Below are 22684 nucleotides of genomic sequence, written 5' to 3'. Positions count from 1 at the left end.
GCCCAGGGCTTTGTTATTCCAGTACTGAGCTAGCACCGGAGGTCAGCTGGAAGCGGGCAGGGCAGCTCTGTACATGCTGTGATGCTTAAAAATTCCCAATCAGTTGTTAAGTCATTTCAGTCGTGTCTGACTCTTCATGACCCCATTTGGAGTTTTCTGGGCAAAGATACTAGAGTGGTTTGCCATTTCCTTCTCCAGATCATTTTTACAAATGAGGAAACTGAGGCAAACGGGGTGAAGTGACTTGCCTAGGGTAACACAACTAGTAAGTGTCTGAGGCCAGATTTGAACTCAGGTCTTCCTGACTTCAGACCTTGTGCTCTACCCAATTGATTGGGAGTCCATATTTTGGGACTTGGAGGTGAGAGTGCTTTCAACTACAAGCAATATGAAGCCCTTGCCTACAGGTGGCAAGATATATTTCCAGTTTTGTTATGATGTAGTACTAATGTGTAACAAAACATGTATTTAGTCCAGAGATAGCTGGGTAGCTCAGTGGATAGAGCGGTGGACCCAGAAGCAGGATGACTAGGGCTTATGACACATAACTAGCTGTGTGAACCTGGGCAAGTCCCTAAACCTTTGTCTGACTCAGTTTCTTCATCTATAAAATGGGAACAATAATAACACCCACATCCTATGATTATTGTAGAATCAAATGAAGTAGTACCTTTAAGAGACTTCCGATACTTTCTGTTGGGCCTTCCCAGTCTTATCTTAAGACACACAAAATCCTGGCTGTGCAGCATACTGACTGGAATTCCCCTACTTGCCCCCTGCCCTTCTTCTCTCAATATGAGCAACACTTTGGGCTTTGAGGAGATTATAATTATTATTAATAATATCAGCATTGTCATTGTTAAATGAGATGTCATTTAACATGGTAACGGCTTGTGAGCGGCAAAGCCAAAACTAGAACCCAGATCATCTAACTCTTTCAATAACATAAGAGACTGTGTGAATTAGTGGATGGAGAACTGGCCCTGAAGCCAAGAAGAACCAGCTTCAAGGCCCACATCTGGCACACAAATTGTATGACCCTGCCTGAGTCATTTCCCCTTCCAGTGATCCAGGCAGCTCTCTGTGACTATTACTTGCAGAGGAGGCACCCATCTGTAGTGGAGGAGGGAGTTCCTTACACCAATAAAACCACGTGTCTAGTTCATATCCTAGAAGAGATTTCTTCCTGCTATCTCCCCCAGAATTCCTCTTTTGGGAGTTCCTTGCTCCCAAAATGACCAATTAACAGTCTTTCACTTTGATCCAATTCAATGGATGTCTTTTTTTTTTTTTTGGCTAGGCAATGGGGTTAGGTGACTTGCCCAGGGTCACACAGCTAGTAAGTTTTATGTATCTGAGTCTGGATTTAAACTCAGGTCCTCCTGAATCCAGGGCTGGTGCTGTATCCATTTTGCCACCTAGCTGCCCCTTCAATGGACATCTTTGAAGCAACTTATATATACAAGGCATCAGATGACAAGCTGTGAATACAAAGGCAAAATCTTCCAGTGTCTACCTTTAAGGAGTTTAGTGTCTAATAGAAGTGAGGAGAAAACTGTAGTTTAATGTTAGGAATTTTAGTTTCTTAGGTTGTTTTCCATGAATGTGACTCTTTCCTATGTCCTGAGAACTACTACCATTCCTATTTCTTTTAGTGTGGCTGATAGAGTGTTAGTAAAAGAATACTATCCATGTGTTGCACTGAGGCCTGTGTGTCTGCCTAAGCTTTGTGGCATCGGGAACTAGGCCTCATGAGAAACAAAGAAGAAAGGTTTTTGTTTTCTACTTCCATCTGGAGCTGAGGAGAAGAGAAAGGAAAGGCAGTAGAGGAGTACAGCCTAGAAAGGAAGGAAGCAAGCACTTCCAGACACCGTGTTAATCTCTTTACAAATATCTCATTTAATCCTCAAAACAACTCTGGGAAGTAGATGCTGTTTTTATCCCCATTTTACAGATGAGAAAACTGAGGCATACAGACCCAGGGGCCCAGCTAATAAGTGTCTGAGGTCAGATTTGAACAGGTCTTTCTTTCTCCAGGATTAATGCTTTATCTACCACACCACCTAATTGGGGCAAGGGACATGGTTCTACTTCATTAGTAAAGAGAGGGAATTTTTTGCCGTCTCACTGCCATCATTTGACCATCCTCATCTCTTCGTGCATCTGGTTTCTTTTGGCTGTACTGTCTCTTGGATTTGCCCAACCCATTCTTTTCCAGTCTTCCTTTAAGTACCGGGTTGGGCTCCACCTTGAAACTGGCACGCAGCCTACAGAGTTTACAGAGCAGAAGCCTTTTTTTTTTCACTTTTAGAGTTCTAGGTTTATATTAAAAGAAGGGAAAGAAGAATTCCTTCTCTTTTGGGGGGCTACAAGGTAGGATCCAACTGACTGTATTTCTGCCAAAGTTGTTCATAAATCTATCCTCACCTAAGATTTCTCATCATGGCTGCAAATTATATTATTGCTCCAACTTTTGGAAGCAGGAGGTAGCCTCTTTGGGGAGCCTTCCATGTGGTTTTAAGTAAACTAATATAACTGGAGGTGCCTCTGATTCCCTGAGATAGAAGACCTAGACCAAGAGATCTTGCATCATTCATCCAAAGTCTGCCTTTACTCCTGTCTTTACTGAATTTCAGTCTGGTTGGTTTTATTCCAAGGTACAAGGAAAAATCCAGTAACTTGAAGGTATGTAGAGAAGGCATACTTAACCAGCCTCATTCTCTCTCCCTACCACACAATCACATTCCTCAGGTTTATGAGATGCACCTTTGGAAGGCAGTGGGTGTCGCCCAGAACAAGAAACATCCCATGTTTCTTGCAGAGGGAGTGAGGCTTAGGGCTGGACATATTGGGATCCTGACAACTTAGTTTTTTGTTCCTTACGAAATCAGGGGCAGGACTTGGGAATCCTGAGGTATATGTGGATGGATCAGTTGATTAACTAAGTTTGGAATGAAATTGGGATGATGTGCTCTGGAATGCCCTAGTGAGTAGGGCTAGGGGGGAATAAAGTATGGGTGGATGTCTAGATTAGCCATGCTGGTTTGCCAAACCAAATTCAAAGGCAGGCTTCTCCAGCCTGCCTTGACAGACGTTTAAATCATACCGTCATGCACACAGAATCGTAGCGTGGCAATGAATAGAATTCTGAGAGCCCACCCTGGAGATACAGGATAATATAGTAGACAGATGTGAGGCAGCCAGGCGGTGCCACAGTGGATAGAGCACTGAGCCTGAAGTCAGGAGAGTTGAAATCTAGCCTCAGACACTACCAGCTGCCTAACCTTTGGCAAGTCACTTAACCTTTGTTTGCCCCAGTTTCCTCAGCTGTGAAATGGGAATAATAACAGCACCTACCTCAAAGGCTTGCTGTGAGAATCAAATGAGATAATGTTTGTAAAGTGCTTAGCCTGGTACCTGGCACAGAGCAGGTGCTAGATCTATTATTATTATTTTTATTATTACCATTATTGTTACACAGATATCAGGTTAAGTGAGTTCTTCAAGTCCACCCATTGAGAGAAAAATGTGTTTTTATGTTTAATTAATAAACCCAAGTTGCTGATCATTTCCATGTTATAACTTCTCCAGATCATCTTCAAATAGGGATTTTGGATGGAGGTCCTTTTGAGATCACTAGAATGGGGTCCTTCACGGTTCCAGATTTAGTACAAAGAGAGTAACAGAGTCATAGCCTTTAGAATTTGAAGGGATGGCCATACCCTCTTACGTAAGCTCAATCTATATAAAGAAATTAGCCAGAAATGGTGATTTTTCCCTCTAAACATATTGAGGATGAGATGAGACTAAGGATGACAGAGACTTAAGTTTTCTTCAGTACCTTGTAAGTTACTGAGGGTAAAGGGGGAGGACGATTGAATGCCAGACTAAACACCCACAGTCCTGGCGAACAATTAAAAGAACAGAAGGATAAAGGGAACTCAAAAAGCCAATGGGCTCTCCATCAATTCCACTTAATCACTGTGATGTCATCATAGGCCTTCTCTTCCCTTCTGCCTGAAACAGGCATAGATTCATTGTTGTTATTGCTGTGGTGGTGGTGTCTTGACAGCTACACAAATAGATACAGAGACCATCGATTGATGAATAAATCAATGAACAAATGACCCCTTCGGCACTCAACACCGTTTTCTTTTTAATGTGAATGAAATAAAAATGGCTAGGAAACATCAACTCACGAATCATTGTCAGTGCCTAATATAATAAATGCTTGTTTGATTGAATTGAATTGGTCTCTTTTTTTCTTTTTTTTTTTTTTTTGGCTAAAGTCTTGCTTCTGAATCCCTGTAAAAAGTCTCCATTTTGGCCTGAGTGGCCATTCCCCACATGGATTCTCTCAGTTTAAATGTTTGTTTCAGCCAGGCAATCCTTGGGGTCATCTATGGAATGTTAAATCCTTGAAGGACGAGACAGCTTCATTGTCTTTGTACCTCTAAAATCTAGCACATATTAAGTTCTTAATAAAATGATTGATTAATTGATTGAGCATTGACAATCTGGTTTATGTACATGAATACTACCTAATACATCACATTGAAACCAAAGATTCTTACCTGAAAATCAAATAACAGAACCTCTATATGAACAAGGGGCTAGCAGAGGAGCACAGACACTGTGTCTGAGGTATGACTTTTCATAAACTATTGTCTAGAATTTGATGCAACTTTGGTGGCTGGATTTGCATTGTGTGATGCAGCTATTTTCAAAATTTAGTACAGGCACACCTGGGGATCCCTGAGACCCTTTCAAGAGGTCCATGAGGTTAAATAATTTTCATAATAACACCAAGACTATTTAATTTTCAATATGAAAAATAGAAAAATATATAACCTGATAAACAAAAGCCCTTCGATAATTTTTGAGAGTGCAAAAAGGTCCTGAGACCAAAATGTCTGATAATTACGAGGGTAATGGACAGAATGTTTGAAGCAGAGTCAGTAGAGACCTGAGTTGAGCTCCTTCCTTTGACATTTGTGTGACGAACAACAAATCTCAACCTCTTTGAAACTCAGTTTCTTCATTTGAAAATGGGTATCATAATCCTTAGAGTACCTACCTCATGAGTCTGTTGTGAAGATCAAATGAGAAAATGCATATGAAACATTTTTGTAATGTGAAGTATAACTAGCATAACTCCTGGAAAACTATTGCACAATTTAAAATAGTTTACTTTTTAATCAAGTGGTATTCATTAAGTGTGTCAGTTTTCAAATTGGTTCTGTTCTACTGCTCCCTCAAGACACACACACACACACACACACACACACACACACACACATACTCCTAATTCTTTTTCTTAAGTTGAGCCAAATGTGTACTATACCATACCAAGCAAATTCATTTTTACTTGTATTTACATTGTGCAAACATTTGGAAGTGCTCAATGTTAGGACATTACTTCTTCACAGTACACCCCATTAATGCCTTTTCTATTTTATCATGAGTCTTGCCTGGCATTTCCTTAACCATGCTTTGTTGGTGTTACCTGGATTCTGTCCAGCTCTTTTGCTTCTCAGAGATGCCTCGCAAGAGCACACCTAACAACCTAGGTGTGGCCTCCTAGAACCATTGGGGAGGGAGGGACCTTCATCTCCCCACTCCTTGGTATGATGCAAGCTTTGTATCCTGGGTGAAGACACAAAAAATGCTGATGTGCCATGAGTTGGCCTGGCACCACAGAGTCTTCAAAACAACAACAAAGGAAGTCAAATAGTTTCTACCCAAGGGAAAGCTGAATTGTGTAAGAGAGTCTGATTCAAGAGTGAATGATGAGGAACTGTTTTATGGAAGTGAAAGAAAAATTGGTAGCCCTTCCAGGCAAGGATAGTAAGTTGCAACAAGCTTTTGATTTATCTTGTGGACACAATAGTTTTAATAATTTAAAAAAATAAATATTTCCTCTTTTGTCATATGAATTTTAAAAAAATAAATTACAGCAAAGTGGTTTGATAAGTTATGCACATGATTTCTGGTTGGTGATCCAGCTCCCAAAGGTCAAGATAGGGCTTCACCAGTAGGGTTTCTATTTTCACTAATTCAGCCTCTAACTATGAACTACCTGGTGAGACTGGGTGCAATGTCGGCAAATAACTGAATTCTCCTAAAATGTCTTTCACATGTTGTGTCTGAGTAATATTTTTACATCCTTCAAAAGTAATTAAATTTTTAGATTTTTTTTCCTATTAAAATACACACACACACCCTCACACACACTCACATACACTCACACACAGATATTCTAAAGGGGAAAATCTTTGATCTGCCAAGAGAATTCTATAAAAATTTCTTTTCTCCCATTCATATGTCTTAGATCTTTGGTATAATAGACTCAGAGCTGGAAGGAATGTCAGAGGTCACATAGTCCAATTAATCCCCTGGACAACATTTGGGAAATAATCATTTGGCCTCTACCAGAAGCCTTCCTGGTACAGGGAGCTCACTCACTACAAGATGGCCCATTCTACTTCTGGCTCGTTAGACAGTCTGGTATAGGAAGAGAGCCCTGGACTTCAATTTAAGGAGTTTCAACCTTCAATCCTTCCCTTTCAACCCTGGCTTTGGATGTTTTCTTCTTAAGTGACCTTGAGCAAGTCATTTCCCTTTCCTATGTCTTGTTTTCCTCATCCACAAAATGAAGAGCTTGAACAGATCTAAATGCCCTTTGAACTTAATTGTTAGGAAGTTTTCCCCTCTAATCAATCTGTGGCTCTCTCTAACACCTATGGAGCTCTTTGTCTCTGTAACTTCTGTCCGTGACAACTCATTGCCTTATTCTATTATTCTGTGGGGCTACGTAAAACTGATCTATTACCTTTTCTAGCTTTACAAATATTTAAAAGTAGCTGTCATCTATTTACTTGTAAAGAACAGGCATCAATGGTCTTTTCTCTAGATTTTTAAAGGCGTGGTTTTGCATGCTGTCACCATACTGGCTAATCCTAGACATGCTACATGCTTGTTGACATGATTGTGAGCAAAGGCAGTTAATAGTGAGAATGTTAGTTTCTGCATCTTCTATGCAATCACATAATACATTACTTTGTTTGGGGCCATATCATACTGGTGATTCATCTTTGCTTGTAGCCCACCCAAATCCAGTGATCTTTTTCACATGAGCCCCATCTATGACTTGTCTCCCCATATTGTGTTCAAGCATTTGAGTTTTTTAATCCAAGCGCAGGAATTTCTGTTTCCCACTATTTGATCTCTGACAAGCCATTCCAATTTTCTTCTGCATCACTTAAAAAACCAAACAGACCAACAACAGAAAAGCAGCAGGACCAAGTCCACAGCCTTGTGAGGTTCCACTAGAGACCTCCCTCTGGGTTAGGATGGACCCACTTCCCACCACTCTTTGTTATCACTTCATTCAAGTGACATTGTAGCCACACAACTGTACAATGCTCAGTACACATAGGCATTATAAGAGATTTTACTAAATGCCTCACTGAGATCCTGCTAGATTTCTGGCCAAATCCAGAAATGAGATTCTTTTGCCATTGTTACTTCTTCATGAATCCATCCTGGAAATGACCTTGTCTCCCTTTTTAAATGCTCATTTAACAACAACTTCATTACAAAATCTAGAATTTTGGTAATAATTAGTTTGAAGCTCCCCCAACTTTAGTCTGGAGGCTACTTTCTTCCCACTCTGAAGATTCAGATAGATAAATAGATAGATAGATAGATAGATAGATAGATAGATAGATAGATAGATAGATAGCTGATAGATACTTCATGAGTTTTGTATCTTCCTATTGGCTTAGTAATAGCCTCCCATGGAGATACTATCATGTCTAAGACAGTATTTCCAAGTATTTTTGAGTATTATGTCTCATTTGTTCTTTTTTTTTTTTTGAGGCAATCAGCGTTAAGTGACTTGCCCAGGGTTACACAGTTTTGAAGTATCTGAGACCAGATTTAAATCAGGTCCTCCTGATTCCAGGGCTGGTACTCTATCCGCTATGCCACCAAACTACTGACAGGTAGATAGATAGAGGGATGGATATGGTAGATATAGGATGGATGGATAGACAGATGGTAGATATGGTAGATACAGTAGATGGATGGATGAATGTATGGATGGATGGATAGATAGATAGGTAGATAGATAGATAGATAGATAGATAGATAGATAGATAGATAGATAGATAGATAGATGATAGATAGATAGATAGATAGATAGATAGATAGATAGATGGATATAGATATAGATGGAGGTATATATCTGTCTACAATCTTGGAGAACCTCTCCTGATCTCTAGAATTTCTTAAAGGTCACCAATAGCCACTCAACTCTCATGTAGGCAGGTTCTTTGAGTATTTTGACTCAGAGTTTGTTTTGGAGTGGAAAATTTGAACCCATTTGAGGTAATGAGGCCCTTTCTCAGTCCTTTCTCACCTGTGTGGGATTTCAAATCTTATCACCCCATCCACCCCAAGCAGTGATGCTATTCTTCATCTCTAACATGGATAGCCCTTTGAGTTGTATTTAACATTTTAGAGCTGGTGAAGTGGTGCTGGTCTGGAATTCAAAAGACTTAACTTTAAATCCAGCTTCACACACTTACTAGCTGTGTGACCTTCAGCAAATCACTTAACCTCTACCTGCCCCAGTCAGACAATAACACCAGTCTCAAAGGATTGTGATGAGGATAAGATAATATTTGAAATGCTTTTCAAACCTTAAGGCACACCATACAAATGCTAACTCTGATTTCTATTTAATGAAAGCTTAAGTCAAATGCTACACTTGAGCCTTCCTAACAGTATACTCTTTCTGAGCTTAGCAACTCATTTGTATGTATCTTTAGTTAGCGTTTCTTAGTTCCATCACACAGGCTCTTTTAGCATCTGAATAAGTTGAGGAGGTATTTGTATAACTGCGCTGGGTTGGAAGAGATGGCAGTCAGAAAATCCTGAGTTCAAATCCCACCAAAGCAAATTACTAGCTGGGCACATGCCTTAACCTTTCTCAGCCTCTCTTTCCTTACCTGTATCACAGAGCTGTTATGAGGATCAAACGAGCTAACATCTACAATGTTTTGGCAGCCATAGCATGCTTTATACATGCTGTTGTTGTTGTTCTTATAATAATTGCTATTATTCTTGTTGGTGTTCAGTCATTTCAGTCGTGTCTGACTCTTCATGACCCCATTTGGGAGTTTCTTGGCAAAGATACTGGATGGTTTGCCATTTCCTTCTCCAGCTCATTTTATAGATGAAGAAACCTGAGGCAAGCAGTGTCAAGTGACTTGCCCCAGGTCACACAGCTAGTAAGTGTCTGAGACTGGATTTGAACTCAGGTCTTCCTGACTTCAGGCCCAGCACTCTATCCACTGTGCCACCTAGCTGCCATCATCATCATCATCATCATCATCATCATCATCATCATTATCGTCATCGTCATTATCATTATTACTTGAGATCCCCTAGTCCATCTCATATACTTTATAGAGCAAACTTTGGCCTAAAAATAGAAAGTTATTTGCTTAAGGTCACCCAGTTAGTCAATGGTAGTCAACTTGAACCAAAGCCCTGATGTATTGACTTCCAATTTAATACTTTTTTTGCTATACTTTTTCCAACCTCAACATCTTCCATGTATCTACATAGTCAAGAAATTGGGAAGAAAAATTCCATATGTCATAAGCCAGTGAAGAAATGACCTTGCTCACCCTGCGAGTCCAAATGTAAGGGCTAACTGTGGACCATAGGTCACTTTGAACTATTTTCTTATTGCTGTTACATGGCTATTCATTAAATCACACATTTGATAGTGGGGACCAGTATGTTTGGGGAAAAACATTTTATGTCCATTCAGAGGAAGAAAGGCTTTGCTCATTTTCGAGTCCTTAAGACAATGGTCACTGGCTTTGAGACTCTTGCTTCTTCTGAAGAATATCCACCTCCCTTAATAAGCACTGCGGTAATGGTCATAATGTTTCTACAGACCTTTCATTTCTAGAAATAAGAGTTCACACTTTGACTTCATGCCTGGGCCACTGGAGCCTCAATAACACTGGTTTTGTTTGAATAATAGTTATCACATTCATCTCAGGTGCCATAGAAGTAACTTATTTAAAGGGGGTAGGTCCACACTGTGGACAGACAACAACCCAAAGGGGCTAGTTTGACTTGCCAGTAGACAACGGGCCTCAGGAGCGAGTATGGCTATAGTTCTTTTCCAAACTGTGGCCTAGCACAGGGCCTTCCACCTAGTGGGGGGATTCTGTGAAAATGTCTCTTTTCTCCCACCCATTTGCCATGGAACTTTTGAACAACAGATTCTTAGAGCTAGAAGGGTGCCCAGAAGCCATGTAGTCCAACCTATAGCTTAAACGCGAATCTCTTCTATAACAAACAAGAGTTTGTTGTGTTGAATTGATTGGCTCTTGCAGGAATGACTGCAGTAATCCACATTTGACGTATCAGAATGAAAACATCAAATCCTCTTGTATGGGGAACAGTAACACCAAAAAAGACTCAGGGAAGGTCAATGACTCTTGCATCCAGAACTCCCATGATAGCCTCCATTAGCGCTGTCAAGTCTTGTCAAAATGGAGTGGGTCCATTTACTCATTCAATGGGAACTCAGAGTACAGGTTTGATCTATTCCTCTTCTTTTTTCATTCACCTGAAGCATGGTATTTTGCTGGATTCCCTTGGAAAATTTTGGTTCAGTTCTGATCCACATCTGCTTTGACCAATAATATTATGCTCACTTTTCACCATGGCCTCTTGTCTCCATAGCAGGCTTTATAAAGAGGTTTCAATTTCATGCATCTAAAACAAAACATTGAACTCAATATCAACTGTAGATAATTGGAGAACAAACTAAGACTGACGGAAATTTAGTTAACAATATTACAAAGTCTTATACTATATTGTTGGGTTTGCTTCAAATGGCACAAACAGTGGAGATCTTTTACATGCAATTTCATGCACCTACCACAAAGTATTGAATTCAATACCAGTTCAACGACTAGAGATAATTGTACAATAATATAAGACTGATATAAATTCAGTCAGTAATATAACCGGATATTACATTATCTGATAAAATATGCGTTAAATCAGACAATAGCAAATCTTTTACATAATTCTACAACTGATATATATGTGATATAAATATCAAATTTTATCCTTCCTGTCCTCTTCCCTCCCTCACCATAGCCATCACATCCACATCCATAAAGATAAAACAAAATCAGCTCTATCTTCCCTTCTTCTGTTTCTAAATCTTCATGAGTTGGCATGGAGACTAGACTTGTGATTTCATAGATGGAAGGAGCTGCCCAGATAAGGAAACTCCTACTACCCATGAATGTCTGTGCCTCCTTTGCAACTTAGATTCTTAAGAATTTGGATAGAGCACTGAAAATTTTAGTGAGTTGCCCAGGCTTAGAGAGCAGGTATGTGTTAAAGGAAGGATTTGTACCCAACTCTTTCTGATTCCAAGCCCAGCTCTCTTCCTACTATACCAGTAATAAAAAGAAAAGAATAAGGGGATAATTCAACATGTGTTTTATTTTTTTTAACATCTACTAGGCATTGTAACTGCATAACCTTAGTTAAGTCACTAACTGCTTTGGGCCTCAGTTTCCCCATCTGTAAAATGAAGTTTATATGAACTCTGAAGTCCTTTCTTCTTGGATTCTATGTGTTCTAGCACCATCTATAGCACCATGCTTGGGAGAGGGAGTAGGAAGAGCCTTACCAATTCTCTCACCCCACCCATCAAAAAATATACCCAATAACACCAGAACAGGCTGTTCTTCCAAGAGCTAGAGGGTACCAATACAGGAAAGAAGGCTTTGGAGTTTGTGGGGGGGGATGAGGAGGGGAGAGTCAGGTGATCATAGAGAGTGGTAAATAACATTATCCTGATGACAGCATACCGATAATACTACTTCGTTTATGAGCTCTGACTTCTGGAAAGTTGTTTCCAGAATCCCAGTGCAGGTATCTTATCTTGGGCACTGCTACGAGTCTGTTAATTTTTACCTTTAATGGAGCTAGGAAGGCATAGTAATAAAGGCTGAAATTTATAGCTATACACTGCCACTGAGAATTCAATTCAATAAATATTTACTAAATGTGAACTTTGTGCAGGGAAGGAAGGGGGATTTCCATCTCCTTTTCTTAAGATTCATGGGGAAAAAACAAAACAAAACAAAACAAAGAAAAAGGTACCAGAACTGCTGTCATGAATGATCCTGCCAGATTTGTGGTCTGAATTTCAATACAATGCTGTCCATGCCACATTCCTTCTTGATCCATACCTCTTCCTTACATAGCAGTAGATAATAGCGAGGAAGAGACTTAATAGCAATCCGACACCAATTCCAACTGCAATATATTTTTCATAAGAATCCACAGCATATGAATTTAGTGTTAAGTGCTCACATCTTTCTCCAGTATAACCTGTAGTGCATCTAAAATATATATACATATTTTAAAAATGTTAGTGGTAGAGGTACAAAAGAAATCCAAGTTTCAGTGAATCAACAAATGCTGGAAATACAAGAAAAATTGCTGTAGAAACAGGGACATCATCTAAATTAGAAAGGCAGGAATTATAGATAAGAAATAATCCTCAATCTGGCAAAAGCATTGAGTTGCTGAACAAGGTCATTGTTGTTTTTCTCAGGATCACTTTATCAAAGTCTTAAGTATGTTTCCTTTGGTCAGAATGAAAACCCAGTGTCTAAGTAAAAATCCAGTGACTGGTCTATAATTTCACTAGCAAAGGGAATTATTAGCTGAGGAACCGGCCCTCATCAGTACAGATCTGCAACTTTGCTGAAACCTAGTCTTAGAGAATGGCCTGAATCATTGGAGGACCACCCAGTCCATTTTACAGGGGAGGAAACTGAGGCCCAGAGAGAAGTGGCTTACTCAGGGTCACACACCCTACATGAGTCTGAGGTGGGACATTTCATAGCTCAGCAAATCATAGATTTGGAGCTGGAAAAGACCTCAGAGGTCAGTGAGCCCAACCTTGTTATTTGACAGTTGAGGAAACTGAGGCCTAGAGAAGGGAGTAATGCCTTTGCCCAAAGCCACCCAATTAATAAACTGCAAACCCAGGATTCAAATCCAAGTCCTTTGATGGCAAAGCCTACATACTTTCCATTGCACCAATGTCCCTTCAGATAGAGATGACGGCTCAGAGAAAGAAGTAACTGTATTTGGACTCATAGAACATTGGCTCAAATCTGCTACTTAACATCTGTGAGTCATTTCTTTCACCTCAATGCACCTCTGTTTCCTAATTTGTAAAATGAGGTGAGACTCAGTGACTTCTGAGGTCCCTTCTGTCTCTTATCTATGATTCTACAATCCTAGGAGCTTGCTCAAGCACAAAACCAGCACTAATAGCTGCTAGCTCCTTTAATTTCCATCCACTGCTTGTTTCACTATATCAAAGGCAGCTTAGGTCACATTGTCTTCATCTGTACATTAATAACCACTCCCTGACTATCCTATGAGAGATAGCATTGAAGGTGCAGTGGCTGGAGCCTCCTCCCTTTTGCCCTTATATACCCCAATGCCTGGCACACAGTGGGCATTTAATAAATGTTTGTTGAATTGTACAATTGACTCTTGGCAAATCATGTAAGCTCTCGGCTATTGGTGCCAGGCAACTGTCTAAGGCAGAAATCAGAGATAAATTGCTGATGTTTCCAACAGAAGAAATCACGTCTGGATTGCCCCCTCCCCATCCCTAACTCACAGGGATAGCTGGGAAATGGCAGGTTAGTAAAATGCTCCTGGTCATTGGGAAAAGGCTCTGTAGAAATTAAATATAAATCAAATTCCTGATTTCTTTAAGAAAAGGCATTACAAGTCTCCTTCACACCCTGTGTCTCCTTAAGCTGGTTTGAGTAGATTTGTTTGCCAGTTGATTTGAGGCCATCAGTTGAGCAAGATACTGTTATGGGGGGCAGAGGGTGAAGGGGAGGTAGGATTGAGGGTCATGTTCATTGCCTTTACCTGCAAATAGCTTTCTTGAGCTCATGGTGGAATGCACAGATACCATTGATGCAGTAGCTATGATGGTCTGTAAGGCAAGGGTGAGAGAACTTCAGGGCTATGGGCCCTTCTGTGTATTCAGCTGAGAGAATGAAGCATGAGAAATAGATTAAGGTCAGAAGGCCAGAGAGCCATGGAAGGCCCTGCCCTCCCTCCCCGACTCCTTTTAATTTCCTTTAGCTGCCTCAACTTTCGAATAACTGATCTTATAACAAGTGGTGCTCAGAGGGTGGAGTTAATCCTAACCGCCAAGTCTTTAAACAATTAAGGAGAGGAATGGATTGTTTTTCTGTCAAGTTCAAGGAGTTCAGAAAGAGGGGCACTTGAAGTGTATGTGCACAAACTGGCCAAAAGATGGCAGCATTGATTCTATCCTCCTAGCATTGCAGTGATGACCACTTTACTAATCGTTTTCTTTAGTGAAGGGATAAAAAGAAACATGATTACTATTCTTTCTCTTTTCATTTCCACATATCAAAATACATCACTCACTATGATGCGATATATTGAGTTCAATCTTCTAGCTTTCTGAAAAAGAACAAAGTGTTCTAGATCTGCATAGGAAATTTCTCTAGGATTTGCCTCAGGGGTAAGTACTAACATGCCTTTCTTCTCTTCTTCCCCTTTTCTTTTTTAATCTCTCTCTCTCTCTCTCTCTCTCTCTCTCTGTCTCTCTCTCTCACACACACACACACACACACACACACACACACACACACACACAAATTCAAGACATAACAATGGAAAGCAGAGAGATAATTTCATTTTTTCCCCCATGGGATCCAGTATCGTAACCTAAAAGAGTTAAAATTGATGAACTGGTGTGACTATGAAAAGAAGCCTCAAAAAAGTTGGAACTCAAACATCTACCCAGAATAAATGAGCATATTGCAATGTATCAAATGTCAAATCAAATAATAGAGTACAGTTTTTCTTTGTAACTGTGTATCCCCTGAGGAAGAAAATAAACAAAATAGGGTTTTGCAATATTTTCCAGCTAACTCTTGATTGTGATGAAGAGGGGCCTTATCTAATTGGATATATTTAGCATAGTACTCCCAATACCAGCAGTTTACTTAGATCATCCAAGGTGAAGCAGAGGGATTGAAGGGGAAGGAATAATTAATGACTTAGTAAGCCTACCCAGAAGAATTGCTGTAGAAAAGAGCTCACCTCACAGTGACTCTGGAGTCTGAGAATCAGAGTCCCAATCCTACTCACCACCTCTGCTACTTTTGGGGGAGTCACTTAACTTCTCTGAACCTCAGTTTCCCTTGTAAAATGAGGCAGTTAGACTACATGACCTCTATGGTCCCTTCCAGCTTTGACTCTATAATCATACATTATAGATGGCCATAAATCATAGACTTATTAGTAGATCTTTGCCTCAGCCCATTCCCTTTGAGAGCACAATACTCATTTAAGGAGGGAAACCTTACATTGTTTTCTCTAAAGAACCTTAGCACCAAGATTTGGTTTTCTCTAAGTCTCTGCAAGTCCTAAAAAACTCAATGACTATTACCTTGGGATCCATTCTGTGAGAATAGGTGACACTATCTTATAAACAAGATCTTTTTGGCAAATCAGTGACTAAGCTGTCTTGGCATATTATTATAAAAGTGCATCTTTTGATTATTGGATAGACCAAGTTTTGTTTTTTATTTTATTTTTATTGTTGTTTTTCTTGAAATGTTTGACAGGCTAAATGTGCTAGTAAAGTCTCAAATGTTGTCTCTTGGGGTGGGTGTGGCGGTTGAAGGAACGGGGTCTCGAAAATACAGGTTGTGTGGTTGCTCACAGAAGCTGACGGGTGTATCCTGAAAATTACCTTTAAGATACTCATCTGTTGCTTTGTGCAATAAGGATAGCCTGTGCTTCTAAGCTAATCTTTTGATTTGAAGCTTAAATTTGAAGAAATGAAAACTGTTTTTATAGAAAGAACATTAGGCCTAGAGTTCAAAGCCTGACATATTCTTGATCACTGTATGAAGATGGCCAACTCACTTCATCACTCTGTGTGAACTGAGTGGATGATTCTCCAGGGCCTTCCAGCTCCATTATTTTGGTAGCAACACAAACACATCAAGAATAGCAGCTCAAAATTATACCTAGCTCTTGTCTAGGTAATTTGAGAATGAAAAGGAGAAAATTAGAGAAATGAGTACAATCATTCCTCTACAGCAAAATGGTTCTCAAAGTGTGAGCAAAGAGATCCCAAGACCCCTTCAAAGGGTCTTCAGTGTTAAAATTATTTTTATAATGTTAGTAAGAAATTTTCATTCTGAAAACAGTAAATATTGATAGATATAATGCATATTAACAAAGCTCTTTAGGGGGTTCTCGATATTTTTCAGAGTCCAGTGTATATGAAAGCTGCTTATCTAGATAAAGAGAACACATAAGGAAGACATTTTTTTTCCTTCTATTTTTCAAGAGCAAGAAAACAACATTGCTGCAAAGCTAGGCAAAATATTGCCAACTTTTTCTTCACAGAGGACACAACATTGTTTTTAAAGAATCATCTTAGATAGGAATGCTGTAAAAACATGGAACCAACTATAACTCAAACTGAGGCACGCTGCTGGTGATTTGAGAATTTTAGGTGAAAATAAGCATCTATTTGAGCAGAATGGTCTTCATGAAGAAAGACAAAATACTGCTGCCTACAAATATGGATTTCCCACAAAAATAAGTTATTGAAGGTTGTTGTCATGTTTGTATGTTTAAAGGGAAAAAAGCAAAAAGATATATTAAAAATAAATTTTTATGGTTTAAAACTACTGGTAGAGTCTAATAAGCGTTTATGTTGGGCCATATACTCATATATATATTCATCTTTAACTGTGTATATGTGCATCCATATGTAACATATACATGTACATATATGAACCCATATATTGGTACTATATGTGTATATGCGTGAATGTCTGTGTTCTGACATGAAGACATAATTTCATAGGTGGAGGGAGCTCCCAGGAAGGGAGCCACCAAATCAGAGTGGTGATTTTTCTACTTCAATATTATGAATACATATATTTTGAAACCAAATATTTGGAATGACCCTCCTCTCCTACTTGCCTGCCAAGCTATGAGGTCAGGATGTGGTGTTTCCTTTCTGCTTGATAACATCGCTAACCTTCAAAGCAGCATGGGGAATGTGGCTTGCGTGAGAACCATAAAAGCTTGTGCTCAGGTCTTGGCAAGTAACGAGCGTTCCAGGTTCACCTCTGAGAGTTCAAACAGGTTTGAAAAAATGCTGATGCTCAGAAGCTGCCAGTAGTTTTTGTAATCATAATTAAAAGAAACGCGGAAGGTTGGGTTGTTAGGGAGCTCTGCAGATGCTAAGAGAACTTTCTGAACATGAAGAGAAAGTGGATTCAGTTGCTGACTTTCTTCAGAGTTCCCTTGACTGAAGTATGTTTCATTCCATACTAGGCTGTGATGACAATTACCAAGAATGCTTAAAATGGTTAAGGTCTTTGTTCACCAAGAGAAGACTTGGATAGATCCAAGTTTTAAGGGAACTCCTGGGTTCAGATTCTCAGTAGGCAATCGTGCAGCCCTTCACCTCCAGGTCAGTGATTTAAACTAAAATGTGGTGTTGGTTTTTTTGAGTGTTTTGAAACACTTTGTTCTGAGCAGATCAGAACACTCCCACAAGAAGGTATCCTGCTAAGCTACCTATTGAAGGAGAGTATTTAACCTTAAATAATTGACCCTGCTTTCATCAGAATACAGCTTTCTTTAACAGTAATTAAACTATCACTTGAAATACAAACATACGGAAGAAAATACCTTCTGTTTTGTTAACTGTCCAGTTACTTTGTTGGCTTGTAATTGGTGTAGATACAGTAACAGTTGTCTCTTTACTCAATGATACCATGGCTGTATTAGAAAGGAAAAAAAGAAAACAACTCGGCGTGTTAATTTCCCAAAGCAACTTATTTCACGTCTATGAAACACATCTTGGAACTATTCCTATTCAGGGTGCTTTAGAGCTACTAGGAATTCATTTGCAATTGAAGCCAAAAGAATAAACTAATAGAAATGGCCATATATTTCATTCTTTTATTTTTTAAAATGTAAAATTATCATTCTGATGACTCCTTTATTATGACTAGGGGAGATAGAAGAAAAATATTATTTTTTAAGAATAAACAGAGAAAAGGTGGGCTATGGTGGAAAGACTACTCAATTTGGAGCTAGGTTCAAATTCTGCCATTTATAGTACCTGGGTGACTGGACAAATCACTGAACTTTTTCTTTCTTCACTTTCCTCTTATTCAAAATGAAGGTATTAGAATAAATGAACTCTATCTCACTTCCTTTCTTGTTCTAAATCTAGGCTCATTTATGATATATACACATGTATATACATATAATATATACATATGTATAATATATATACTTTTATCTATAATGTATAGGTATTATACTATGTTTATATATGTAGATATCTCTATATCTCTATATAAGTATAAATATATGTATACATACATATAGCTTATATATCTCTAGGTAGGCATACATAGATATAGACATATAGATATGTATAATACATCTATAATATAAAATATACATATGTAGGTTCATATAGATATCTCTATATACCCATGTAAGTACATATTTCTGTGTAGGTATATATAAGTGTAGATAGATAGAGATGTATTATATATGGGTGTCTAGACACATAATAGATATATATATATATAATATATTATATATATATTATATATATATATATCGATTCAGCTACCCGAACACAGTTATATCAGAATTAGTTAAAGGTGTTAGATGTACTGTGATTGTTTTAAAATAGAATCATAGTTTCCAAGAGAAAAGAGTCAAAACATCAGAAAAGCAACATTCGTCAGATTCAAACTGAATGCCAGTTGGTTTCTAGAATCCCTGCCTCAATCTTTGTCACAAGCCAAAGTTATTAGAACCTAACTTCTTTTCAATGAAGAGAACTGTAATCCCATGCACATTTCAGACAGACACAAAGACCGAAGTAGAGAATGCTTACCATTGAGCAGGATGTACAATGGAATTCCAAGCGCCATCTCTTGCTGCTGATTAATAATCTCTTTCCCTTTTCTTTCCCAACTGACAGGTTGTTCTGTTTATTGGCCTCCCTCTGTCTTTCTTGTTTTTATATTTCATGAAACGTCACCTGGCAATTCTTACCAATCAAAAAAAATGTATGTCTGGCAACAACATAAAGCCTTCAGGCGTTCGCACATTATTGAGGAAACCAGCATTATCTAGCTGTGGGATCAAGTGTTCTTTCGAAACATTAGTTTCCTGTTGCCTGGGGGCATAATTGCAAATGTAAAGCCATTCTTAAAAAAATTTCTCCATTTTCAAGTGGAAAGGAGCATTCTTTGAACAAATTGTTCACGTGGAAGAAGACAAAATGAGGTGTTACCTGCAAAGATAAGCTGATAAGTCATCAGCAGTTTTGGAACCTTGAGAAATAGAACAACTTGACCATTAAAATGTCTAAATGAAAAGATACTAAATTACATTGAGACCCAACTACAACTAGGTGCCCCGTAGCCCATTCAAGTATACAGCGCAAGTACTTTAATGTTTGCTGAATTAAATGGAGCTATCAAAAATTGTCAGTGTGTTAGGATAGAACAAAGCCAAATTTCTTTTTTTAAAAAATGATTTTTAACCAATTTATTTTAACAGGGAGAGACTACTTTAAACTCTCCAATCTTCTGGTACAAGTACACTCCTGTACAAGCAAACTGTTTTTACCATATAGAGATTTCATAAATGCAGAGACATCTACCTTCATGCCACAATTTTTCTCTATTGTAATAATTATGACAGATAATGACAACACATGCTTTATGGCATGCAAAACTCCTCACTAGAAGCATTTTTACTGGTTTTTTTTGGAAAAATAGAACAGGATACTGGAATCAGAAGTTAACAATGACTAAGTATGCATCACAAATATTAGCATTAAGAGAAGCAATGAATCACTTTAAAAAAAAGATCCCATTAAGACATAATTAATAGTAACATTAACTGATTCATCTACTGTAGGAGTTCCTGAGTCTGTGAACTTTTTAAAAAATATTTTGATAACTGTATTTCAGTAGAATCAGCTCCCTTTATAATCTTTATTTTATGAATTTTAAAAACCTCATTCTCAGAAGCAGTTCATCAGTTTCCCCAGACTGCCAAAGAAAAGGATGAAAAGTTCTAGATTTGATGTTTGTTCCGAAAACTCTTCAAATGAACTGCAACATTCAGAATATCATTGGTATTAATCTGGCCAGAATGACTAAAAAATTACTTGTAGTATCCAAATTGTTGATCAAAAAACAAATCTGCCAAGGTCTGTCATTGTTTTAAGAACTTTCCATCAGTTTTCTTTCAATTCCACACAATTCAACAAATGTTTATTAATTACTAAGTGCCTATGTCTAAGGAAGCTACAGAATCCATCCTAAAGCTAGGAATAGATTGGTAGTCACACAGCTAAGAGCAGTTTTATTTACCTTACAAGGATACAGTTGTTAAGCACTGGGCAACGATACAAGCTGATGGTTCTGCTTGGAATGAGTTTGGGCTTTCTGTGCCTCCCTTCCCCCCGACAAAGCTTTACTCTGGTTGGTGGCTTTTGTACCTGATAGAGGGTGAGGATCTTGCCAGGTCTGAGGAGGAAGTGAGGCAACACCCCCCCCATCCCCAAGCTGGATGCTTTTATAGGAGCCTGATGGGTGCTGCCAAGTGCTGTCACCAGTGGAAAGTCTTCCACAATTCTTGAAACAAAGACACCTTTGTGCTCTGGCTGCCCATATGTCAGGCCATATTGGGTAGTAGTATCCATTGGTTCCCACATGCCTTGAAATGCTTACTGTACCACAAGATCTGCTCAAACCCAAGTAATGTGTAGAGGACTGGCCATAGCCTCTCTCCTTCCCCTTTTTGATTGGAGTCATGGGTTCCAATCATCCTTAACAGTGCAAGACTCAGACCTCCAATTTAGGGTTGACATACAGTGCATAAATACCTGAGTTCAAATTCAGCCTCAGACACTTATTAGTTGTGTGATCCTGGGCAAGTCATTTAACATCTATCTGACTCAGTTTCCTCAACTTTGAAATGGGGTAATAATAATGCCTACCTCACGAGGTTGTTATAAGGATCAAATGAGATAATATTTGTAATGCACTTAGTTACTGGCATGCAGTAGATGTTTAATAAATACTTGCTTGCTTCCTTCCTCCCTCTCCCTCTTTCCCTCTTTTCCTTCCTCCCTTCCTTCCTTCCTCCCTCCCTTCCTTCCTCTCTTCCTTCCTCTCTTTCTTTCTTCTTCCCTCTCTTTCTTTCTTCCTTCCTTCTTTCCTTCCTTCCTCACTCCCTCCTTCCCTTCCTTCCTTCCAGAGGCAGCATTCTAAACAATATTTTAGCAAGTATGCTACAGAGCTTATTACAAAAATTACTACCACTGCTACAATTAAACCCTGGCCCCAAACCAAAGATCTTCCACTCTTCCTCCTGGATCTTGGGGAAGATATTCCCAGACTCTTTCCACTGCTACTTCTCTTTCCTGAAGGTACCCTCTCTTAAAGGCATGAAACTATATGCTCTTTCTTATGTTCCCTAATCTTTTGTTTCCCTGAGTCTGGAATTGAGATTATTCCCATCGTAGGGTTTTTTTTAACCCATAATCTGAACAGTCCAATGAATTTGGGCTAACTAATTCTAAGATTCCTCTATGAAATCCCCACACCTCCCATCCCACACTGGTGATACAACAGATTTATCTCTCTAGTGTTGTCAGAGTTGCTGATACCCCCCTACTCCTACCACTCCCTCCTGATCTGAACTTCATCTGGGGGTGGTGTGGCCAAACCATCCAACTGGTAAAGAAATTTTGAAATAGGGTGGTACCACTTGGGTAATTGGGGGTGGGGGGACAAGTTATGTCCTTTGCCCAGGGCACTGTTAGGTCCAGTCCAGTGGCTCCCAATGTGGCAAAGGCTAGAATTTAAAAAAAAAAAAAGGTAAGGTGATCTATTGGAATTCTGTCTCTGGGTACTCATTCCTCTGGGCTCTCTTCAGTAACCTTTGGATTAGCGTTCCTCCTTCTCAGGAGGTATAGGACAGACTTTAGCACCATCCACTTGCACACAGAGCTCTTAACAAGTTTCAGTTACTGTTCTGGGCTGAGTCTAGCTCAGTCTAATCCAGAGGTGGGCAATTGGTAGCCTCAAAGCCACATGTGGCCCTCTAAGTCTTTAAGTGTGGCCCTTTGACTGAATCCAAACTTCTGTGAAGTGGCTTCAAGGCCACAGGAGTTTTTGTTCTTTAAGTTTGGATTCAGTCAAAGGGCCACACTTGAGGACATAGAAGGCCCCATGTGGCCTCAAGGCCACAGGTTCCCCACCCCCGGTCTAGTCCTATGACTCAGACTCAGGATCAGAACATGAAGAATCATTTGTGAAACATATACAGTTCAAATAAAAAGAATCATTTCACAATAAAAGATTTAAAAAGGAAATCGTCACAGATTCAAATGAATGGTGCTCCCTTCTCATTTCATATTCACTATGTTGACAATACTGAGTCAGAAAGACATTTTTCACAGCAGTGGGAATTA

At 39.1% G+C, this 22684-nt stretch overlaps 1 protein-coding gene across 4 annotated transcripts; it reads right to left on the bottom strand.

Moving 5' to 3' along the window:
• Positions 1 to 4131: 4131 nt before the first annotated feature.
• On the bottom strand, positions 4132 to 20802 carry EPGN (epithelial mitogen). Of its 4 annotated transcripts, none has more exons than XM_020988471.2 (6): positions 20577 to 20802; positions 19085 to 19486; positions 17854 to 17943; positions 14020 to 14140; positions 12306 to 12458; positions 4132 to 10806 (listed from the first exon to the last, which is right to left on the bottom strand). In XM_020988471.2, exons 2-6 carry the CDS (start codon positions 19119 to 19121, stop codon positions 10749 to 10751), a joined length of 459 nt encoding a protein of 152 aa, XP_020844130.1. In that variant the 5' UTR covers positions 19122 to 19486; positions 20577 to 20802; the 3' UTR covers positions 4132 to 10748. The 4 variants fall into 4 exon arrangements, with proteins under 4 accessions (XP_020844130.1, XP_020844131.1, XP_020844132.1 ...); XM_020988472.2 differs by having other exon boundaries at positions 12217 to 12458; positions 20577 to 20791; XM_020988473.2 differs by lacking the exon at positions 12306 to 12458 and having other exon boundaries at positions 20577 to 20773.
• Positions 20803 to 22684: the final 1882 nt, after the last annotated feature.

Source organism: Phascolarctos cinereus, unplaced genomic scaffold (assembly GCF_003287225.1).
Source record: "Phascolarctos cinereus isolate Bilbo 61053 unplaced genomic scaffold, phaCin_HiC Scaffold_9;HRSCAF=440, whole genome shotgun sequence".
In the NCBI taxonomy this organism is placed as follows: domain Eukaryota; kingdom Metazoa; phylum Chordata; class Mammalia; order Diprotodontia; family Phascolarctidae; genus Phascolarctos; species Phascolarctos cinereus.
The sequence above is the reverse complement of the archived record's forward strand: the minus strand, read 5'-3'. Positions and strand labels throughout refer to the sequence as shown.

Coding starts and splice junctions, on each gene's coding strand:
- EPGN (XM_020988471.2), bottom strand. CDS start 19,121: ATGGCGCTTGGAATTCCATTGTACATCCTGCTCAATG. Junction 12,459..14,019: donor CTCAAGAAAGCTATTTGCAG/GTAAAGGCAATG, acceptor TATATATTTTAG/ATGCACTACAGGTTATACTG. Junction 10,807..12,305: donor TACTGCTATGTAAGGAAGAG/GTATGGATCAAG, acceptor GTTTTGTTTTAG/ATGCATGAAATTGAAACCTC.